Below are 19,825 nucleotides of genomic sequence, written 5' to 3'. Positions count from 1 at the left end.
AGCTTTAAGAAATGAAGCAAGTGCTCGCAGAGATGCCGGAAGTATGGACCTGAGACACAGTGTCTCATTCCCTTCAGGGAACTATGGTTACATACATAACCTGGAGATGTTAACCAATAGCAATAGTACTGGCATCCACTATCCACCGACCGAGGGTCTGCTTCGTAGCAGGAATACCCCTCTTAGGAAGAGCATAGCAAACCAGCAGTTGGTCAGCCCTTCTCCACAGAGCAGCTCTGTGGATGTATGTGTCCAGTGCTTGCAGATAAGCTTCTTCTGGTCAGGCTCCCTGAAGGGAGGAGGACAGAAGGCCTGTAGCATGATAGGCTGTGGTGTAACAGAGAGGAACTTAGGGACATACCCCACAGGCCGCGGGCAAGGTGGCCACTCATGACTGCTTCCCAGCGAGTGGGGAATGCATCCTTTATTAGCGTTAAACAGCGACAAGGAGCCCCCAGCACCGGGCAAGAACCAATGCTATCTCCACATGGTCAAGGCATTTAGGCATCACCGCGTGACCTTGATCATGCAAAGCAGGCTTCCCCTTGGGCCACCCTCCATCCTTCCTTGGAACGGTGAAGTACCGGCTGTAGTACTCAGACTCTGCTGCATGACGTGGGACCACCACGATGGCCTTCTTCCTCAAACGAGTAACTACTTCTGTTCCATGACCAGAGCCTGTTCGGGACCCACCATAGAGGGGTTAACCCCATTAAACTGAGGACGACAAGAACTGGATTCTATAGCCTCATTCTACAGTGTGCAGGAGACACGCGGTCTGCAAATCTCTCGAGACTGACCTCTAGTGTAATTGAAACAGCTAGCTCTGTGCCCTGAAGTGGCACACCGGCAGGGGACACCTGAACCAGCTGCTCTAGAGACATCTGTGGAGGCGGCGAGACTCTTAGTACCGCTACGTCCAGCAGCCGCTGCGGACTACCTCAACCTCCTCACAGGATAAGAGGTAAACACGTGCTCTCACGTGAGAAACATTTATCCCAAGAGCCCCTGTATATCCAACTTCTCATAGTCAGCATAAATACTTTTTATTCCTCAGAATTAAATTCAATCAAAACTAGTAAACACAGTTTGGTGTGGTAAGATTCACATCAAATATCCAAAATTATGTAATAATCATAAACATTATCAATCTCCTCTGAGAAAAATAGCTGCAGTAGCGAGCTCTCACTCAGAGGGGGAAGAAACCGCTGACTCGAGACTTGACTGTTGCTCCCAAGCAGACAACACACAAACTGTGTACCTGTATGTCCCCACTAGGGCTGTAGTACTCGAGTCCGGTCTTGGAATTTTCACTCGGACTTGTCTCGGACTTGGCCATTGGACTCGCCAAGTCTTCTAGTTGGTCTCGACCGAGTCCAGCAAAAAAATAAAATAAAAAATTTCTCCCTCAAAACAAAACCACATTTGCACGATGTCGCGACTGAAAACGTGTGGAAAACGCTAGGCGCGCCGCTCTCCTTATTTCCAAAGCACTCTGTAGCCTGCTCTTGCGCTCCAGTGGCGTCTGCTGTTGCTGGGCAACCATGACCCGCTCTCCATGATGACGCAGAAGTTTCAGCAAAGAATAAATGGAATTCCAGCACTTAAAATCACTTGCAGTAGCTCTGCTAATAGATTCATTTAAAAAATGGCTATCCTTGTACAACTATGATCATCTGTTTCTCCATCTTGCCTTAGCTTTCAGTATTGTTCCGGGAAAGGATGTGCATGACCAGTGGTGCACTTACTGCGACCTGAAAAGTTTAGATGTTTCTAATTTAATTTTCTACTTGTTAGATTGTGTTCGATTTACGTCTACACCTAGATAGCCTTTTTTTTTTATCAATAAACGCGTATTAATGCATAGCCTTATGCAACAATTACATATGTAAATTTTAAAAACTTTAAAATATATATGACATTGCATATTTACATTTTCATGTAACAGCCAGTATTTGTATCTGTAACAATCACAAAATTTTTCCTATCTGCATTCGGATACAACATCGTACAGTTACTTGATAAGACTATTATGACTTTTTATATATTTTTTCGTAGTTATCACTGAACAAGTATGTCGTGTTAAACTGAAATAATTATTAATTTCTAAAATAATATTTATCATGCAAGCAGAGAGATGTCATGACAAACGTTTAGTGATCATTTGAACACGACTGAATCCATTCAATGCGCACATTTTCATTACGCAGAACACTTTGAGCGAGTCTTAATGTTAATGAACTTCACTGAACAGATGTGTGTGTTCCGCGCAAACCAGCAAAAGGTAAAGATGCAAACATGTAGGACAAGTAGACAATGTATCCGTATCGAAGCTGATTATTAGCCTACTCTTGAGAGAGAACTGATTTGGTTTTTGAGAGACTGAGACGTGCAACGCGTCTGTTTGATTGGTGAGCGCGCTGTGCTTATTCCATTCATTTGAATCATACCGTAGCCTAAGCTTTAAATCATTGCCTTTTAAATATATACAAATAATATAACGTGTAGCTATGATGTATTATTATAGGTAAAATTACTCTTGCAACGCTCTGATTTCTGAGAGATGCACAGAGAGGCGACAACAATGCGGTGTTTGTTTCACTCATAAAGTTTACATTCATTCACTTCTGGCGCTGATGCCCTGGCTCACCTGTTATCTAGCAAACACCAGACTCTGTCAGCTTTAGCCGAGTATTCAGGCAGAATTATTCCTTGAGCGTTATTCGTTTTTTAAGCAATTATCCTTGCCATTCCGAATAAGGTATTCGGCTTCAGGCACAACCCTAATTATTACATTACATAGGCCTATTTTATTTTTACATGCAACATAGATAAGGTCATATAGTAACAGCTCCACGCAATATTGTAAATCTAAAATTCACGTCGTACTTGCAAACTCTTTGTATGCATTATGGTTAATGCATGCTGGAGTAGTCGATTGTTTCACACAGAGCTCGACTAGTCTATGCAAACACTAGCACAGTAGGACAAAAAATTTGCTGTATTTATGTGCGCATGGCCAGTAGAGCCAAACGTATCCATTCTAGCCTTGCTGCACGCATTTGTCATATCCCGAGCTTTGCGTGTGTCTGTGCACTGTGCCAATTAGGCATAGTCATATACATTTTTGACCACAGATATAATGTCAACAAAAAATAAAGTACATAAAAATTATTTGACCTTACAGTTCCAAACTTTGTTTGTTTATCCAAGTTTAGCTCCCAGGGTCGGACTGGGAGTAAAACCAGTACTCATTAGCAAGGCCCCAAAGGAAGAGAGGGCCCTTGAAAAGTATGAATCTGAAATATATATTTTTTACCTGGATATTTTCATGGGTGGGGGCCATGGGGGCCCATCAGGACTGCCTATGCATAGGGCCCAGGATCTTGTTTAACGCCCCTGTTAGCTTTAACCCTAATTATACACACTTGAACCTAATCAAGCTCTTACTAGACACACTAATCTTCCAGGTGTGTTAAGGCCAGTTGGAGCTAAACTTTTCAGGACATTGGCCATCCAGGATGTAGTTTGGAGACCCCTGTCCTACAGAGTTGTTACTTTGCACATGCTTTTTGATCATTACAAATAATAATGTAAAATGATTTTCTTAGAATAGGAGATATGCTTTCTCTCGCATCACAAACATTATCAGTAGTTAAGTATGTGGTCTTGAAGAGGACCCTTTTTTCTTTCATTTGGACTCGGTCTTGGACTTGGACTCGAAACTTTTGGACTTGGACTTGACTTGGACTCGAACCTCTTTGGACTCGGTCTTGACTCGGTCTCGACTAGTCCTGGACTTGGACTTGACTTGGACTCGACAAAGCCAGACTTGACTACAGCTCTAGTCCCCACCCAAAATATAGCACGGGCAGGGAGGAACATACAGCCTGAATGCTGCCTGCTCGCCTAAATGCTTCTTTTTACTGAAGCTTTGACGTAATGGTGCTTATAAGTGGACAAACAACACTAAATAAGACTCACAAACAGATAGTGACTGACACACACAGAGTGCTTGCTGAATGACAGAAAGCTGTTGCCGGTTCCACCTCACATGCTTTTATAGCTTCCTGGTCACTACGTCACTCGCCAATGGACTGATTACACATGTGATTCCGAGCGAGGTCACACAGAAGGCATTTCCATAGCGTTTTCTGATGCAGCTCGAGTTCCTGAAGGAGAACAAATGCCTAAAATATTTGTTAGAATAAAAACATGTCCTCTTACCAGGAGTTAACACACTGGTTTGGAATCACAATCTTTGGCTCTACTGTAAAGTTTTGGGAGAGGTGGATGACCGGACGAGCCCTGAAAAAACACCCATCAAACATAACAGGTTTTGAGGTTTGCTTGCAGAACAGATAGATTGGTTTAAATGGCTATGACCAGCAGGGGGCCCTACAAGCATGCAGGGACCACATATTTGTTAGGTGTTCAGGTTGGTTACACAAAGTACATGTCTGCTGTTTACTAGCAGTTATTACTATAAATCATCCATTAAAAATCTATCAATCAAATAGAACATATATAAAAAGCAATATGCACTGCACATACATTTATTATAGTAAAAGCGTCTGCAAAATGACTAAAAGTAAATTTAGTAAGGCAGTTATGTTTATGTATGGGGTTGGATTAAGGGATCTAACATATGCTCATGCACAATAATACATTAATATGCACTTTATAAGTACTAATAAACAGCCAATATGCATGCTAGTTAATAGTAATAACTAATATAGTAATTAATTTTAATTATTATTATTATTATCAATTTATTTTTCATTTATTTGTAAATGCATAAATCTAAATTAATAAAATAAATAAATAAATAAATAAATAAAATGTATAACAAATAAATGTTATAATAGCAATAGTTATAGTAATAATATGTTTATTTTATTGATTTATTTACGAATACAAATAAATAGAAATTAAATTATGCAACAATAATAAATAAAATGTTTAATAATACTAATTAATAATGTCATAATAATGATGTATAATAATCAATAATCAACTCAAGTGAGTCCAAACCTTTGATCAGAAGTGTATGTGTGTATATAAAATATATTTATGTGGTTTCTGTGTTTGGAAAAAGAATCGTTGAAAATCCCTCTGAATAATATGAGCATCTATAAATGGCAAACACTGCTGAAAGACTGAACCTCAAGAGAGCGATGCGGTCATCCATGGAGCCCACCAAAATATCAGGATAATCATTTCCATCCATATCCATTCCTCCACTGAGAGAGTAGCCGAACGTCTGAAAGCCACTAGGACCTAATGATTTCCCCTCGATCACCTGAGAGATAGTCACATTACCCGTTCAACATAGAGTAAATCACCCTCCTCTTATTCTCAAGGTCCAGATATGTCTAATATGGCTGATTTATGTATGATCACTCAATTATCAATGACATGCAACAGTAGGTAATTGTAGAAACATCACCCAAAAAATCTCATATATATATTTCCAAAGGTGTTCTATAAAAATCCCAAGATACTTGCTTTACCTGGCTGGGTTCCTTAGTTATTCCATTTTTACTTCCCATCCATATAAAGACTTTACCAGAGTCTTGGAACGGAGCACCAACAGCTAAATCTGAATGAAGAAACCAAGACACAAACCCCAGAGCAACATCATGACCCTCCATGGCCTTCAGATGGCAGCATTATAACATCAATTACATCATACACTACAGTTCAAAAGCTGCATTTATTTCATTAAAACTACAGTAAAAACAGTAATATTCTGAAATATTATTACAATTTAAAATAACTGTTTTCTATTTTAATATATTTTATAATGTAATTTATTCCTGTGATCAAAGCTGAATTTTCAGGATCATTCCTCCAGTCTTCAGTGTCACATGATCTTCAGAAATCATTCTAATATGCTGATTTACTGCCCAGGAAACATTTATTATTCTCATGTTGAAAACAGTTGTACTGTTTCATATTTTTGTGAAAACCATGATTTATGATTTTTGTAGTAGCTTCACTGCATGATTTATTTATTAAACCATGATTTTCTTTTCAGTATTCTTTGATAAATAGAAAGTTAAAATAAATACTTTATAAGATTATATATATGGTTACTGAAACCTAAGATCTAAATAAAAAATTCTAAAATCTTATTTACTCTTTTGAATAGCAGTGTATTTATTTATGTATATTTATATATATTTGTGCATATTTTAATATTTATTTTAAAGTACAATAATATGTTATACTTTTTTACGTTGCATTAAAATAATTGCATATTTACAACAGTGAGTTTGTAGTCTGCGTTACCTTGAAATCCATCCTGATTGACGTCCCCCACCGCAGCAACAGCAAATCCAAACCCTGAGCCTTTTTTACCCTTCAGAACCGAGCTGGCTCTTTCCTGGAAGGATCCGTTCTCGTTCATGAAGATGTAAACAGCTCCTCCCTCCTCCTTGTTGCGATCAAAGTAGAATGGAGCTCCAACGATCAGGTCGTTCCAGCTATAACAACACGCATCCACACAAATGACATGTTATGTCTAAATTATGAAAGACTATTTTCATAGAAGTCTTTCACAGCTTTAGTAAAGTATGAGGAAGCTGCCATATAAAAGCATTCAGCCATGTATCTGTTGACATGCTTGAGTATGAAGCTCAAGAGGATCTTTACAAGGGCACATGGGGAAAGTTAAACATTCTTTGGTCTACTTCCTTTGTATTGACTTTCAAACTCAATGAAGCATTATACAGATCAGTCTCTGTGATGATAATGGATTATTAGACATGAAAACAGCGATGCTGACAAGTTTCACCAGTAGTACAAAGCTGTGTGACTAATATGACTAGTATTTTTGTGCAGTGATTTATTGGACCCCACTGACTTTTACTGCACAACTTTGTGTTCTACTAAGATATTGCATCAAACACTTTTAACAGATTAGCCAGTCATAGCATAGATAATACAATGATTAAGTTACACAGTGACCTACTCGTCATTGTTTAGGTCGGTCACCGCCAAGCAGCCGCCGAAGTACGACCCTATTTGTTCCCCTGGGATGGTCATCACTGGGTTAAGAACCAAACCTTGTTTTTCTGCCAGGATCACGGAGCCTTTGAAATTGTCTCTGGGAGCCCCTGTCACCACAGTGTACTTAGAGTGATCCAGCAGTTTAATGTCCTCCAGCACAGAGTAACCTGAAGAAAGAGATGTGGATTCTTAAACCTGTGACCTGCAGTGAAGCTACTACAAAATGCATTCAGTCAAATATATTGAGAAAAAAGAAAAAACTAGCTATTTTATTTTATTTTATTTTATTTTATTTTATTTTATTTTATTTTATTTTATTTTATTTTATTTTATTTTATTTTATTTTATTTTATTTTATTTTATTTTATTTTATTTTATTTTATTTTATTTTATTTTATTTTATTTTATTTTATTTTATTTTATTTTATTTTATTTTATTTTATTTTATTTTACAGGATAGTATTTATATCTGGTTCCAAAACATTTAGTTAGAGTGACAACATTAAACAGCATTTATATATACAAAAAAATATATTTATATTTAAAAAAGCATATACTAAAACAAATACTTAAACAAATTTGAAAAGTTATATAGATATACTAAAGCATTTAAAAGCAAATAAAAACATATTTAATATACCAGTGTTTGATCAAATTATTATCAAACAATAAGTAAATCACCAAATAAATACTGCACATATTAACAATAAAAACAGTTAAATTTACTTAAAAAATACTGATAAAATTATTGTATGATTCCAGATTAACAATGAATCTAAAACATATAAATCTATTATAGAAAATGAAACAAATGTATTAAAAAATACATTTATAAATAAATAATAAATAAAATTATATTTAGATTATCAGTCAATTAACACTGAACTTAATGCATTAATAATTTTTTGCTAAGATTATTGTGTAGTACTATTTGCTATACAGAAAAGAATGACATAAAATGCTATGAATAAAAAATTTGTTTGATTTTGATAAAAAAAAACTACAAATAAATGATAAATTAGAACTAAATAACAAAACTATTTCTCTCTCTCTCTCTCTCTCTCGCTCTCTCTATACATTTACATAAATATAGATACATTTGTAACTAACACTAAATTCTTAAATTAATATGAATAATAATAATTAATATTTATTATTATTATTATCATTAATAAATGATTAAATTAAATTAATTGGTTATTACTAACTTAATTAATTAATAACACTAAACAATTACATTAAAACAAAAACATAAATTAATGCATGAAATGACAGTTTTGGTAAGATAATTATATAAGTGAATATTTTTGATCTCCCTCATGACGATGTTTCATATGTTATTCTCTACTCACTGGAAAAAGCAGGTCGTTATTTAGGAAACAGCTGAGCGACTGAAACATGTAAGAAGAGCTTTTTTATTTGCATTATTATTATTACTCCCCAACACTGTCAACGTGATTCAAAACCAATAATAAAGTACTGTACATACCTATGTAGATGTTGAGTCTGTCCTCTCCTAGCTTACCGAAGCTTATTTCATTAGCATCTCCGGCAAAATCAAAGCTGGGGTCTCTCTCTTTCATATGGACAGTTCCTATATGAGCACAAGAATCGCTTTTAACTATATGACCCTGAAGGATGATCTTTATATGTGATAATAGAGAGCTGACACACCAGATTTTCCTGGTTTTCCTGTACTTACCCTGCCACACAAAGCTGCCAGGGGTCCCAAAGTACACGTCATTCTCCGTCATGCCCCCTGAGATGCCCATGTTACACATGCCCTCCAGGTTCTGGTCATAGTTGAAGTCGCACAGCTCATACGTGTCAGACTGCCAGTAATCAGACGGGTCGTAGGTCAGGTCGTTGCCTCGCACATAACATTTGCCCACCATACGCTGCTGCTCTTCGGCCCCCAGCAGTTTTTTTACGTAGCGATGACCACATGCCTGCCAACATGAAAGAAGAGATAAACAGAAGTCTTTAATGACTCAATGATTTCAAAAGAAGTCTCTTCTGCTCACCAAGGCTGCATTTATTTGATCAAAAACACAGCAATATTGTGAAATATTATTGCAATTTAAAATAAATGTTTTCTATTCGAATATTGTAAAAGGTAATTTTTTCCTGTGATTCAAACTAAATTTTCAGCATCGTTACTCCAGTCTTCTGTTTCACATGATCCTTCAGAAATCATTCTAATATGCTGATTTGCTGCTTAATTCTTATCAATTATTACTGAATAGCAATTTTTAATAATTATCTCTGCTGAAAGCAGTTTTAGCTGATAAATACTTTTGTGAAAACCATGCAACACTGTTTTTTGATTAAAAGAATGTTCCCAAATAAAAGTACTAATTAAAACAAACAAACAAACAAACTAAAAAATCCTATGATGCAACATTTTTTTATCCGGGTCAGACAGTGGGTGGTATTTCAGAATGCAAATTTATTCAGAGAATATAGAAAGTGAGAATACAAATCATCACTTGCAAACAGATTATTAAGTATCATAACCAGCTTCAAATATAGAAAATGCAAATCCAACATTAATATAGTTTTAAAAGCAATCCATATATGATAGATTGTGTCCATCTAAAATTCGTAAAATTATTAGAATACTCTAAAGTACTCAAACTGTTAATGATAAAAGTATATAAGAATACTTAGTATATCAAAACTCAAAGTATCAAAATTCAAAGTATCCAAAAGTCAAAGTATCTGAGTTGAATAAACCTGTAAAATTTCAAAGTATTCAAATGAGCCAGAAATAAAGGATAAAGAAAAGACGAGAAACTGAAGTTCAGTTAGATAGATAGACTGAGACGGGAGGGTGTCTGCATCTCTTTATATATTCTTTCTTATAATTAAAGCTGAAGTCATGTCTCTGGTCTATACAAAAATATCCAAATATGTCTTGCGGAGGGTTTCACTTCCACATTTGGGATGGTCAGAAATCCTCTAAGGCTACGTGAGCAGATTGTTCTTGAAGCATTGTGCTGTTGAGCACGTATCAGATCAACACGAGGTAGAAGTCAGAATTTCAATGCACCATCCTATTTACCTCAAACTTTTGCATGGTAATCTATTATGATTCCCACAAAAAAATATCAAAGCAGCAAAATGGTTTTCAACATTCTTGAGCATCAAATCAGCATAAGAAAATGATTTCCGAAGGATCTTTTAACACTGAACACAGAAGTAATGATGCAGAAATATCACAGGAATAAATAGCATTTTAAAATATATTCAAACAGAACACAGTTATTTAGAATTGCAATCATATTTCACAATATTCTAACATGTTTAACCCCTTACTAGTAACCCCCCTTTTTTGGCATGGAGACCGAAATTACATACCCAAAATAAAAAGGTTTCTGCTCATGATTCTTTCTGACTAGATACATAATCAACCTTTGTTCACAAAGCTGACACTTTAAAGTTTACTGTTCAGGAATCAGAATCACTCAGACTGTTATGATAATAGAGATATATAAGCTCAAACATAAAAACAAAAATAAACATATTAAAAACATATGTTTTAAATGTATTTAAAAAAATGTTGATGTAGGAAATGAGTTTGAAAACACAGTGTAGCTAAGGCCACAAGTCTTCCAAGACTTCATAAAAAATTTCATAATCGAATCTGTAAAACTGTGAATTTTATGAAATATTTTCTAAGGCCATGTCATGTGTGTTTTTAGAGAAGGCTAATCAGATTGATTTATGGCCCTTGTCATCTCTGTAAGATCTCACATGTAAACTTTCCTGTGCTCTTTGTGTATGTTTCACTCTTGAAAACTGCCCGAATCATGATTGTATTGTTCTCACCAAACGGTTGTTTCACACCTCCGCCAAGTATGACACACTATCCGCATTATTCTTTTATCATTATTCTTTTGTTTTTATTCCACCTTTATTAGCCTTGATTGTGGTTTTTCAGGCTTTACAAAGCAACAAAGCAGCGATCTCACTTCAGTCTCTCTTTGCATTTAGCCCTTATTTATCAAAAGTCTTACTATAAAAATACAACAAAACATTTTCTTACGACCTTACGTGAATTATTGAGACAAAAATGCATTATGAAGAAGAAAAGCACCTGCTATTAGTAGCATTGGTGCTAACGTTAGCATCAAGCTACATCTGACAATTTATGAAATTATTAGTACACTTTTACTCAAAACTCACTTTAAACCCCGATCGAGTGTTTATAATAACTTCCTTTAGCGATCAGGGGTGGAATTTGGTCGTTTACTGTTGTAAAAATATGTTATTTGTAGCCTTTTTCATCGCTGCACAAGTTAGCATTTCCGATGTACATTTTCGATTTTTTTTATAAAAACACCCCAGATCTCAAGAAATTCTCATACCAAGCTTTACTATCGTAATCGCGGGTTTATTATTCGGATATTTTGTGTGTACAGAGGTGTTTCAGTGTTGTTTTGGCCAGATAACTACCAGGAAGTGTGCAGGAAGCATGTGACACGATGGGGCGGTGTCCAGATATGAAACTCTAAGATTGACGTTTGAAAGACCCAATCAGAGTCTGAGTCACACACCGCACGAGCTGTGACTACTGCACGCACACAGAGATCGCTGGGAGAGGCTGTTTATCATCTGATCGCGTAAATCCGTGGAAAATGAATAGAAATGACGATTCTGTCTGAAGAAATATGAAGTAAACATTAGTAAATATATCCATATATCTCCGCAGATATGCATCTTTGGTCTGTAAATCCTTATTGACGCTGTTCAGTGAGTCTATGTGAACACAAATAAACCGCTCTTGACGTGACTGAATATGAGTGAGTTGTGAATTTCTATTCAAAATGTGGCATAATACGGATTTATTATTTTGCACTCCTGACATAAATCACTAAATATCTGTCACTGCAACAATGTTTTATCAAAATATTGGTCAAATATCGAAGCTTGAGTCTTTAAACTTTCCATTGATGCACAGTTTGTCCAGATGAAGTAAGACAGTGATGTTTAATGTGCTGTGAAAGTGAAACAATAATAAACTGGGGCCGTCAGCGATGTTTGCACGCAAAGGGGTTAACTGTATTTTTCATTCAAATATATTCAGCCTTGGTGATCATAAGAGACTTCTTTCAAAAATATAAAAATATCTTAATTACTACAAACTGTAGAAGTACACAACAAGTCATGAACATTGTCCCAGCCCACGTAACGAAAGGGGGCCCACTAAGGTAATGAACCTTATTCCTGAAAACAACTTCAAGCTTATTATCAACATACAACACCTTAAACAGCTAATCAAGATTAGCTGATCATTAAAGGCAGCAGTGTAAAAGCAGAGTTTGAAATACAGTACACTGAGAGAACAGTGGCCTGAATGCACCTGTCTCTCTTACTGAGTCCAAAGGAGGGATCCATTAAATTGTGTCTGTCCAATTTTAAGTGATGGTCTTGCCTTTGCAAATAAACAGTCTATTATAAAAAAAGAAATCTAAGATGCATCTGATCTCACCAGCACATGTCCTCCATTCCTCTGACTGGCCACGGTCACTCCCAGCCACATGCCCTCCACCGTCTCTGCTGCCTGCGCTAGATGAGAAACAAACCATCAGACAATGATTTTATCCCACAGTCTGCCCACAAAGAGCATTTCTCTATATGTAAATCTAAAAGATGATGATAAAAAGCTAACTAGTAGGCTAAGCAAAGAAAAGTCCATGGTTTTACAGATTTACTAAAATGGTGTAAACCAGAAAGAAATGCTCTGCGTCTGCTCAAAGTAACCTTAAGGCTGCACAGACCAAGACGCTTCCTGTGCTGAGTGTATCATGTTAATTCTGAAGCAAATACCTGCCTCCAACATGAGCCAATCATGCTGACCTGAGAGAGGAGGGAGAAAGGCAGGCTAGAAATGTGAAAAGATGAAAGTCTTTTGAATAGCATGGAGTGAGACATCATTCAGACAGGTGAGTTTCAATGGTTGCTGTGTTGAGGCTTTGTAAGGGAAATGTTATTATTATACAGTAGGTATTATTTGCTTAATCGTACTCAAGTACACTAAGTATTCAAAGGACAGTCTGCCTCTTGTCTTATTAAAATAGAAAATTGTTTTAACTTTCACTTATGTCTAAAACAGGAGCAGGAAATTATATATGCCCTGATATATGCACATGTTATATGCAGATGTTACACACATGATCTAATCTGTGAACTGAATGCCCTAAACATGCCTTAGTCCTTTGATCTACAGTAACTGTCAGACTTTGTTTCGTGTTTTGTGTGTGTTTTGCTCTATGTGACCAAGTTTTGCCCTCGTGTTGATTGCTAATTTGATTCCAGTCCCTAGTTATCGTCTCGGTCACGTATGGTAACCCTCGTTCCCTGAAGGAGGGAACGGAGATGCCGCGTCGGTGATCGACGCAAAATGGGATATCGCTTTGATAGACCAATCTACTTAGAGTGTAAACTAAATGAGCCAATGCACATTGGCATGCAATCATTGCATCCAGATGCCGCTGATCACTGCGTGAGTATAAGAAGGCAGCAGGTGCAATGCATAACAGGTTTTCACTGAGGAGCCGAGCCGGAAACCCGTCAGCTCAATATACTGTGTTTAAAAGCCCCAGTCCTTTCAGTTAATGTTTGTCAATTCTACTTGTTGATGTTTTCCACTACGTGTTTTCCTGATTCCCTTGATTCCATTAAAGTCTCCTGTGATGATGTACTCCTGTCCTCCGTCACAGTAGCCCGTGACAGAAGAACCGACCAAAACAAAAAGTGAGCGGCATCTTTTCCTCGTGTTTGTTTTTACGCCTTTTTAAGTAGTTTTTTGTTTTCCCTAGTTTCCCACCCCCACCGCTGTGGAAGTTAAGTCGCTAAGTTTGCCGCCCTAGCTCGCCTGGGTCTCCTTTTTGTTGAGTATTCCTGGGAGCTCTGTAGGCTCGCCGAGGCTACGGCCCTAGATAACTCCACCCTCAACTTCTGGCACGGGGCCAACTACCATCACCCAGTGGATCTCTCCGACACTATGGGACTAGGCTGGAGGGAATGAATCCTCCAGTGTCTGGAGACCATCTGGCCCCAAGCCAGAACCAACCTGCCCTTGCCGAGTAAAGTCAGCCAGCTGTTTCCAAATCAAGTAGTAGTAGTAGCCCTTTATTGTCACTAGTCACAAGTACCAGTGAAATTAGCCATCAACCTGTCCATACCTACAAAACATACTTACAAGGGGGTAGACAGGACAGGAAGACAGGGAATTGAGGAAGAAATACAGCATAAAATTAGGGAAGTGAGGAGAAAAAACAACAACACCCATACTATGCTCCTTTTGGGAGTACAGTATGGGAACATGAAAAACACATCATTAACAAAAGCACATAATCACCAAAAACACACGACTTTGCAACTGGGGACGGAAATGGGGGGGGGGGGGGTGCATATCTGTATATGTGTGTGTGTGTGTGTGTGTGTGTAGGTTAGAGTGTGTGTGTTTTTATAGGCCTGGAGAGTTGCGATTAATCTAGGTGCTTCAGTCCTCAGATTGTGATAGCATCAGAGCAAGTTGCCATGGAGACAGCCTTGTTCAGGTCCCAGACAGAGTCAACATCAGCAGGTGTCTGTGGAAGAGGGGAGGAACACAAGAGTGTCTCACTGCAGAGCTCTTCCAGGGTTGTTGTTGTTCCAGCAGCAGCCTTGGCCGAGACCAGTGCTGGTAGGGGGAAGCCAAAAGAAGATAATATAGCGATTGTTTGGTCTTGGGGCGAGTAGCCGCATTCCAATTTCCCGGCTACTCTCTTTGTCCATTTCTGGGCTCCGACCGATCCAATTGCTTTTTCCAAAGCCGCAAGCTTCTCCATCATGTTATCCATGTTGTGTTTCATCTCCATGTTGTTATCCATATTGCAGTTAATAGTCTCAATCTCCATGCTGACCGCTCTGCCCACTGCTTCGATCATGACGGGCAGCTTTGTAAGCCTTTGACAGCTGTCACCGTTTTCTGAATTCTTCGATAAACCAGGGCAATACCTACTCCAATCAGCAAAAGACCTGTTATCATGGTTCCGAATAGGTTGATATAAAGTCCTCCATGTAAAGAGCCACCAGACCCCACGCATCCATCATGTAGCCAGCTGTGAACGGTCAGTCAGGTTACCCCAAACCCAAGCTTCTTATCGAGAAGATGGTGTCAATTGCTTTGAGAGACCAGTTATCAAATCCATGATTTTTTAGTTGGAGAGTAGTGCAGAGAGATTCTTTCAGAGTATATGAGTCAAGAGGAGCAAAGCAGGGAAGGTAAGGGAGAGGAGGGTGAGAGAAAACGCAACCGCCCTCGTTGAGAGCCAGAAAGAAAGGCTGCCGGCTGCTCCAATGTCAAGCCCGCCGGTGGAGACTCCCACAGGCCCGACGGCCGTTCAGCACTCTAGCCCACCAGCCACTTCTATGGCAAGCCCGCCGGTCGCTCCAGTATCGGTTCCAGACCCAGAGCTCGCTCCAGTGTTGGCTCCAGCCCCAAAACTCACTCCAGTACCAGCTCCTCCAAAGCGCCTTGCTGTGCCTCCTCCTCCAGAGTGCATTCCAATGCACCTCGTGAACACTTCCCTGACCCCCAGTTAAGCCCAGGGAGGACTCCTGATTCCCCCTTTAGCCTAGGGAGGGCTCCTGATGAACCATTTAACACTTGGGAGGGCTCCTGATTCCCTGTTTAGCCTAGGGAGGACTTCTGACCCCCAGTTAAGCCCCGTAAGTCATCCGTGTTTGTCGGCTCTACTTGTTGATGTTTTCCACTACGTGTCTTCCTGATTCCCTTGATTCCATTAAAGTCTCCTGTGATGTACTCCTGTCCTCCTTGTTCTTCGCTACGTGTTTGGAACACTGTGAATGAGATTTAGCTTCTAAAGAATGTAACATAAGTGAACCATCTACACTACCATTTAAAAGTTTGGAGTCATTCATTTTTTTTTATTTATTTTTTTTAAGAAAATTACTTTTTCAGTAAGGAAACATTAAATAACATAACATTATAAAATGTATAATGCTACAAAAGATTTTGTTTAACATATATGTGGTTCTTTCTGTTCATCGAAGAATCCTTAAAAACAATTATCATCGTTTCCATTTTAGAAATGATAAATGTTTCTTTAACAGCATTTTTTATTATTATTTATTTTCCTGCTTTAATCATAGATTTCTGATAAGTTATAAGAATACCTACGTGGACTGATGAGGTCCATCCTCCTGCAGTCATCCTGCTCGATACTGATGGGACAGTAATACACGGCTCCTGTTTCATTAATGTTGAATTTGCTGAGTTGGGGCTGGGCTTTTTCTTGGGGCGCTCCGACTAAGAGGCTACAGAAGAACAGCAAACATTTAATGAAAAACGCAAATTAATAAAATTTAAATTTTTCAGAATACAATTAATCCATTTTATAAATGTATATTATATTGTGAACAATTCACCAGTGCATATGTTTCATTTAAACTAAAATTGACCAGGACTTCTCCAATCACTTAAGTCTGTTTATTCCACCTCTAGAAACTTCTGTCCGCATCACTTTTTACCAGAATATGTACAAAAAATTATGTGTTCAGCATGGTCTCACAATTGTGTGTGTAATTGTGTCACAATTTCCTCATTTTATCTGGTTGTAGCATAAATAAATTGTGAGTGATGAAAACAAAGAAACTGCATGAGTTCAAAATCTCAAGTGATTCTTAAGAAAAAGTAGTCTGTACAACCACTTTTAACTGATAAAATCTAGCACTCAATGCACTATGCATTAAAAAAATGAACATAGAGAGTAAATTCGTAAATGTATGGTTTTATTAAATAAGCCCAGACCTGAAATGAAAGGTGCAGAAAAGATGGTTTATCCTTTTATTTCCTCTCCTTCCCACATATTATTAAACATTAGAATAAGTTGAGGGTAATGCAATTAAATAAAGTGGCAGAAATGTCCTGTAACCAAGCAGCTGATTGCTGATTGCTCTGATAGACAAAAGAAAGAGGAACTGAAAAAGTTAAAGAAACTTAACTCAGGATGCTTTTTGAATGAAAATTAGTCTAGCAGCTATCACCAAGATGACATGTTTTTGAAAATTCAGTATTAAACTTCAATTATAAATAAAAATAATTATACAATTAAAATTAAAAACTTTGTCTTGCATGCAATTTAAATGTTAAATAATTTTTTATTTAATTATTATATCTAAAAATAAAGAACAATTGGATTTAAAGATTTGGACATTTGGACGTACTATACCTGATAAAAATATAAAATAATTTATATTGAATCAAATCGAGACCAGAATTTAATAAAGAGCCTGTAAAGCAGCCATAAAAAAAAAGAAAACTAACAAGAATAATTGGGAAGAAACAAAGAAAACTAATGTGCTACTGTGCATTTTACAAACATTAAAAGACTTAAGGTCCAAAAACATTAATATACTTAAGCAAAAACCGGTAATTATAAAGATAATTAAAACAATAACCAGTGGTGTATAAAGTACTTGAAAGTCATACTCAAGTAAAAGTACAGATATCTTACCAAAAAATGACTTTGGTAGTTTAGAATATTACTTGAGTAAAAGTCTTAAAGTATGTGAAATTTATTGTACTTAAGTACGAAAGTACTTTTAAAATCTTAAATGTACTTAATTATTGAAAGTAAATACAAGTAAATGCAAAATGGAAAAGCAGCATATTATATATATATATATATATATATATATATATATATATATATATATATATATATATATATATATATATATATATATATATATATATATAAATATGCACACACACACACACACATACACACACGCAAGTGACTGTCAAGGAGTTAGTCATTGAGATTCAACCGATTCATTCAAACGACTGATTCATTCAGAAACAAAGCATTCCACTGTGTTAATAAGTGAATCATGGAATCATTTATTCAATCGATTCATTTCAAAAAGCTGATTCATTCAATAAGTAAACACCGCCTATTTCTCAAAGATGCAAAGCAGTGCAGTGAACTTTGTTTGGAACTATTTTCGTTGGCAAAATTGAGCAAAATCAAGCAATATAATGTCTAAAAAAAGTCACTTACTGCTTTATTGAACTTGTATAACATTATTATTAAATGTGTTCATGCATCTGCAGAAAACAGTACTCTTTGTGTGATCTAGATTAAGTTAACTAGGCCTTTTTATATAAATATAAAAAGCATACAGAAGCACTTTTTCCTTCTACAATTTACAATGCCTGGAATATTGAGTTTTAATAAATGAATGTGCTATGGTGCGCACTTGATAATGTCAGGTTGCATATCATTACAACAACACTTACCATATTATCACACATGATGCTGTATATCGCACACCCCTGACTGGACTTGGGTGGGAAATGAAATCATCCGCGGTTGTGTGCAGAGTGCACTTGTTTGCACATGAGCAAAGGTGTTTTTATGAGTCTAACTTGCAAATGCCAGAACACTGATTTGTCAAACCTGCTTTCCTGCAGTATGTGGTGTTCAAAATATTTTGTACTAAGTAATGAATATACTTATGGCAAATGTATCGGAATAAAATTATACATTTTAATTAGGAATTGTAGTGGAGTAAAACTAAAAGTTGGCTGAAATATGAAAACTCAGTAGGCTACAGATACTCCCAAAAACTTTAACAAAGTATTTTTACTTAGTTACATTACACCACCGACAATAACTATATTAGCATTCACACCAACTGATGAAAACATTCTGCCATTCAGCGCTTTGGTTTTCATTGCCTGCACTGCTATTGGATCGAAGTCAAACCCCGACAGTTAAATGTTATTCCCCATACCCCAACGTAACACTAGGGATACCAAACACTATAATATTTTAGCAGGTTTCCTGAACACTCCCAGTATATCTAGCTCATCAACTGAAACTCTTCAAAAGCCACAGAAGGTGTTACAGAAGCATAAAAGCATGATGTTATTTTACATTTTGCCTGTTCTCAGTTACCAAGAAATAGGAAAGAACAAACTTGCTGTCCTCCAGGATTCCTACTTTTACTGACAATAAAGCACTCGACAAAACATGTCATTCTTTATGATTTTAGTTTTTTCGGTTTCAAAAAAATTGACCTTATTGACTTTAATTTTATGGACAAAAGAAGATATATTTTGCAGAATATCTTCTTTCATGTTCCCCAGAACAACGAAAGTCATGAGGCTGTATGAATGATGACAGAATGCTAATTTTGGTTGAGCTATCCTTTTAAAGGAATTGTGCAATGTAACATCAGTGGAAACTCTTGCCATCAACCACAGCAATTTGTGGGAAAATGAAACATAAAACATGACCTCAGTTTGTCGTAATGCTGTGAGGAATTAGGACATGTCATGCTATGCTAATCTAAAATCAGGCGTGTTTAGTGAACTGTTAAACTGACATTAAGAACAGCCAACACGGTGACAAGCTTTAGCTTCACGATATACTGTAGTGTGATTTACAGGCCCAATGCAAGCATTTGAATGTGTTTTGATTTTTTTTTTAATATAATTATGTATTTTCAGTATTTTCGATTTTTGCATATATGTTTTTACATTTCACTCATTGAACAAATATATTACATAATATAATAATATAACATATCTATAATAATATATTTAATATTATTTATATATTACAATATATAAAATATTATTCAATATAGCCTGAAAGACATCAACAGCCCTAATGGACGACAAATCGACTGGAACAACAATACTTCAGACAAGACTAAATAGCACAATCACACCAGGGCTTCTTCTCCACTCCTCTCTGATGTCGATTATTTTCTATAAATAGATTGT

The 19,825-nt window shown here is 36.7% G+C and overlaps 1 protein-coding gene across 2 annotated transcripts in view; it reads right to left on the bottom strand.

The window, feature by feature from the left end:
• Nucleotides 1–19,825, bottom strand: part of LOC128024992 (integrin alpha-3-like) — a 48,896-nt gene that overhangs the window by 10,566 nt on the left and 18,505 nt on the right. For both annotated transcript variants that reach the window (XM_052610926.1, XM_052610927.1), the window contains exons 2-10: nucleotides 16,208–16,344; nucleotides 12,509–12,585; nucleotides 8,717–8,963; nucleotides 8,504–8,608; nucleotides 6,977–7,181; nucleotides 6,295–6,488; nucleotides 5,514–5,602; nucleotides 5,166–5,302; nucleotides 4,228–4,308 (exon numbers count right to left, since the gene is read on the bottom strand). In XM_052610926.1, the coding sequence (XP_052466886.1) occupies nucleotides 4,228–4,308; nucleotides 5,166–5,302; nucleotides 5,514–5,602; nucleotides 6,295–6,488; nucleotides 6,977–7,181; nucleotides 8,504–8,608; nucleotides 8,717–8,963; nucleotides 12,509–12,585; nucleotides 16,208–16,344 (1,272 nt within the window). The remainder of the gene's footprint in view (nucleotides 1–4,227; nucleotides 4,309–5,165; nucleotides 5,303–5,513; nucleotides 5,603–6,294; nucleotides 6,489–6,976; nucleotides 7,182–8,503; nucleotides 8,609–8,716; nucleotides 8,964–12,508; nucleotides 12,586–16,207; nucleotides 16,345–19,825) is intronic.

Source organism: Carassius gibelio, chromosome A12, assembly GCF_023724105.1.
Source record: "Carassius gibelio isolate Cgi1373 ecotype wild population from Czech Republic chromosome A12, carGib1.2-hapl.c, whole genome shotgun sequence".
NCBI classification, from domain to species: Eukaryota; Metazoa; Chordata; class Actinopteri; order Cypriniformes; family Cyprinidae; genus Carassius; species Carassius gibelio.
Note: the sequence above shows the minus strand (reverse complement) of the source record. Positions and strands in the feature narration are given on the sequence as shown.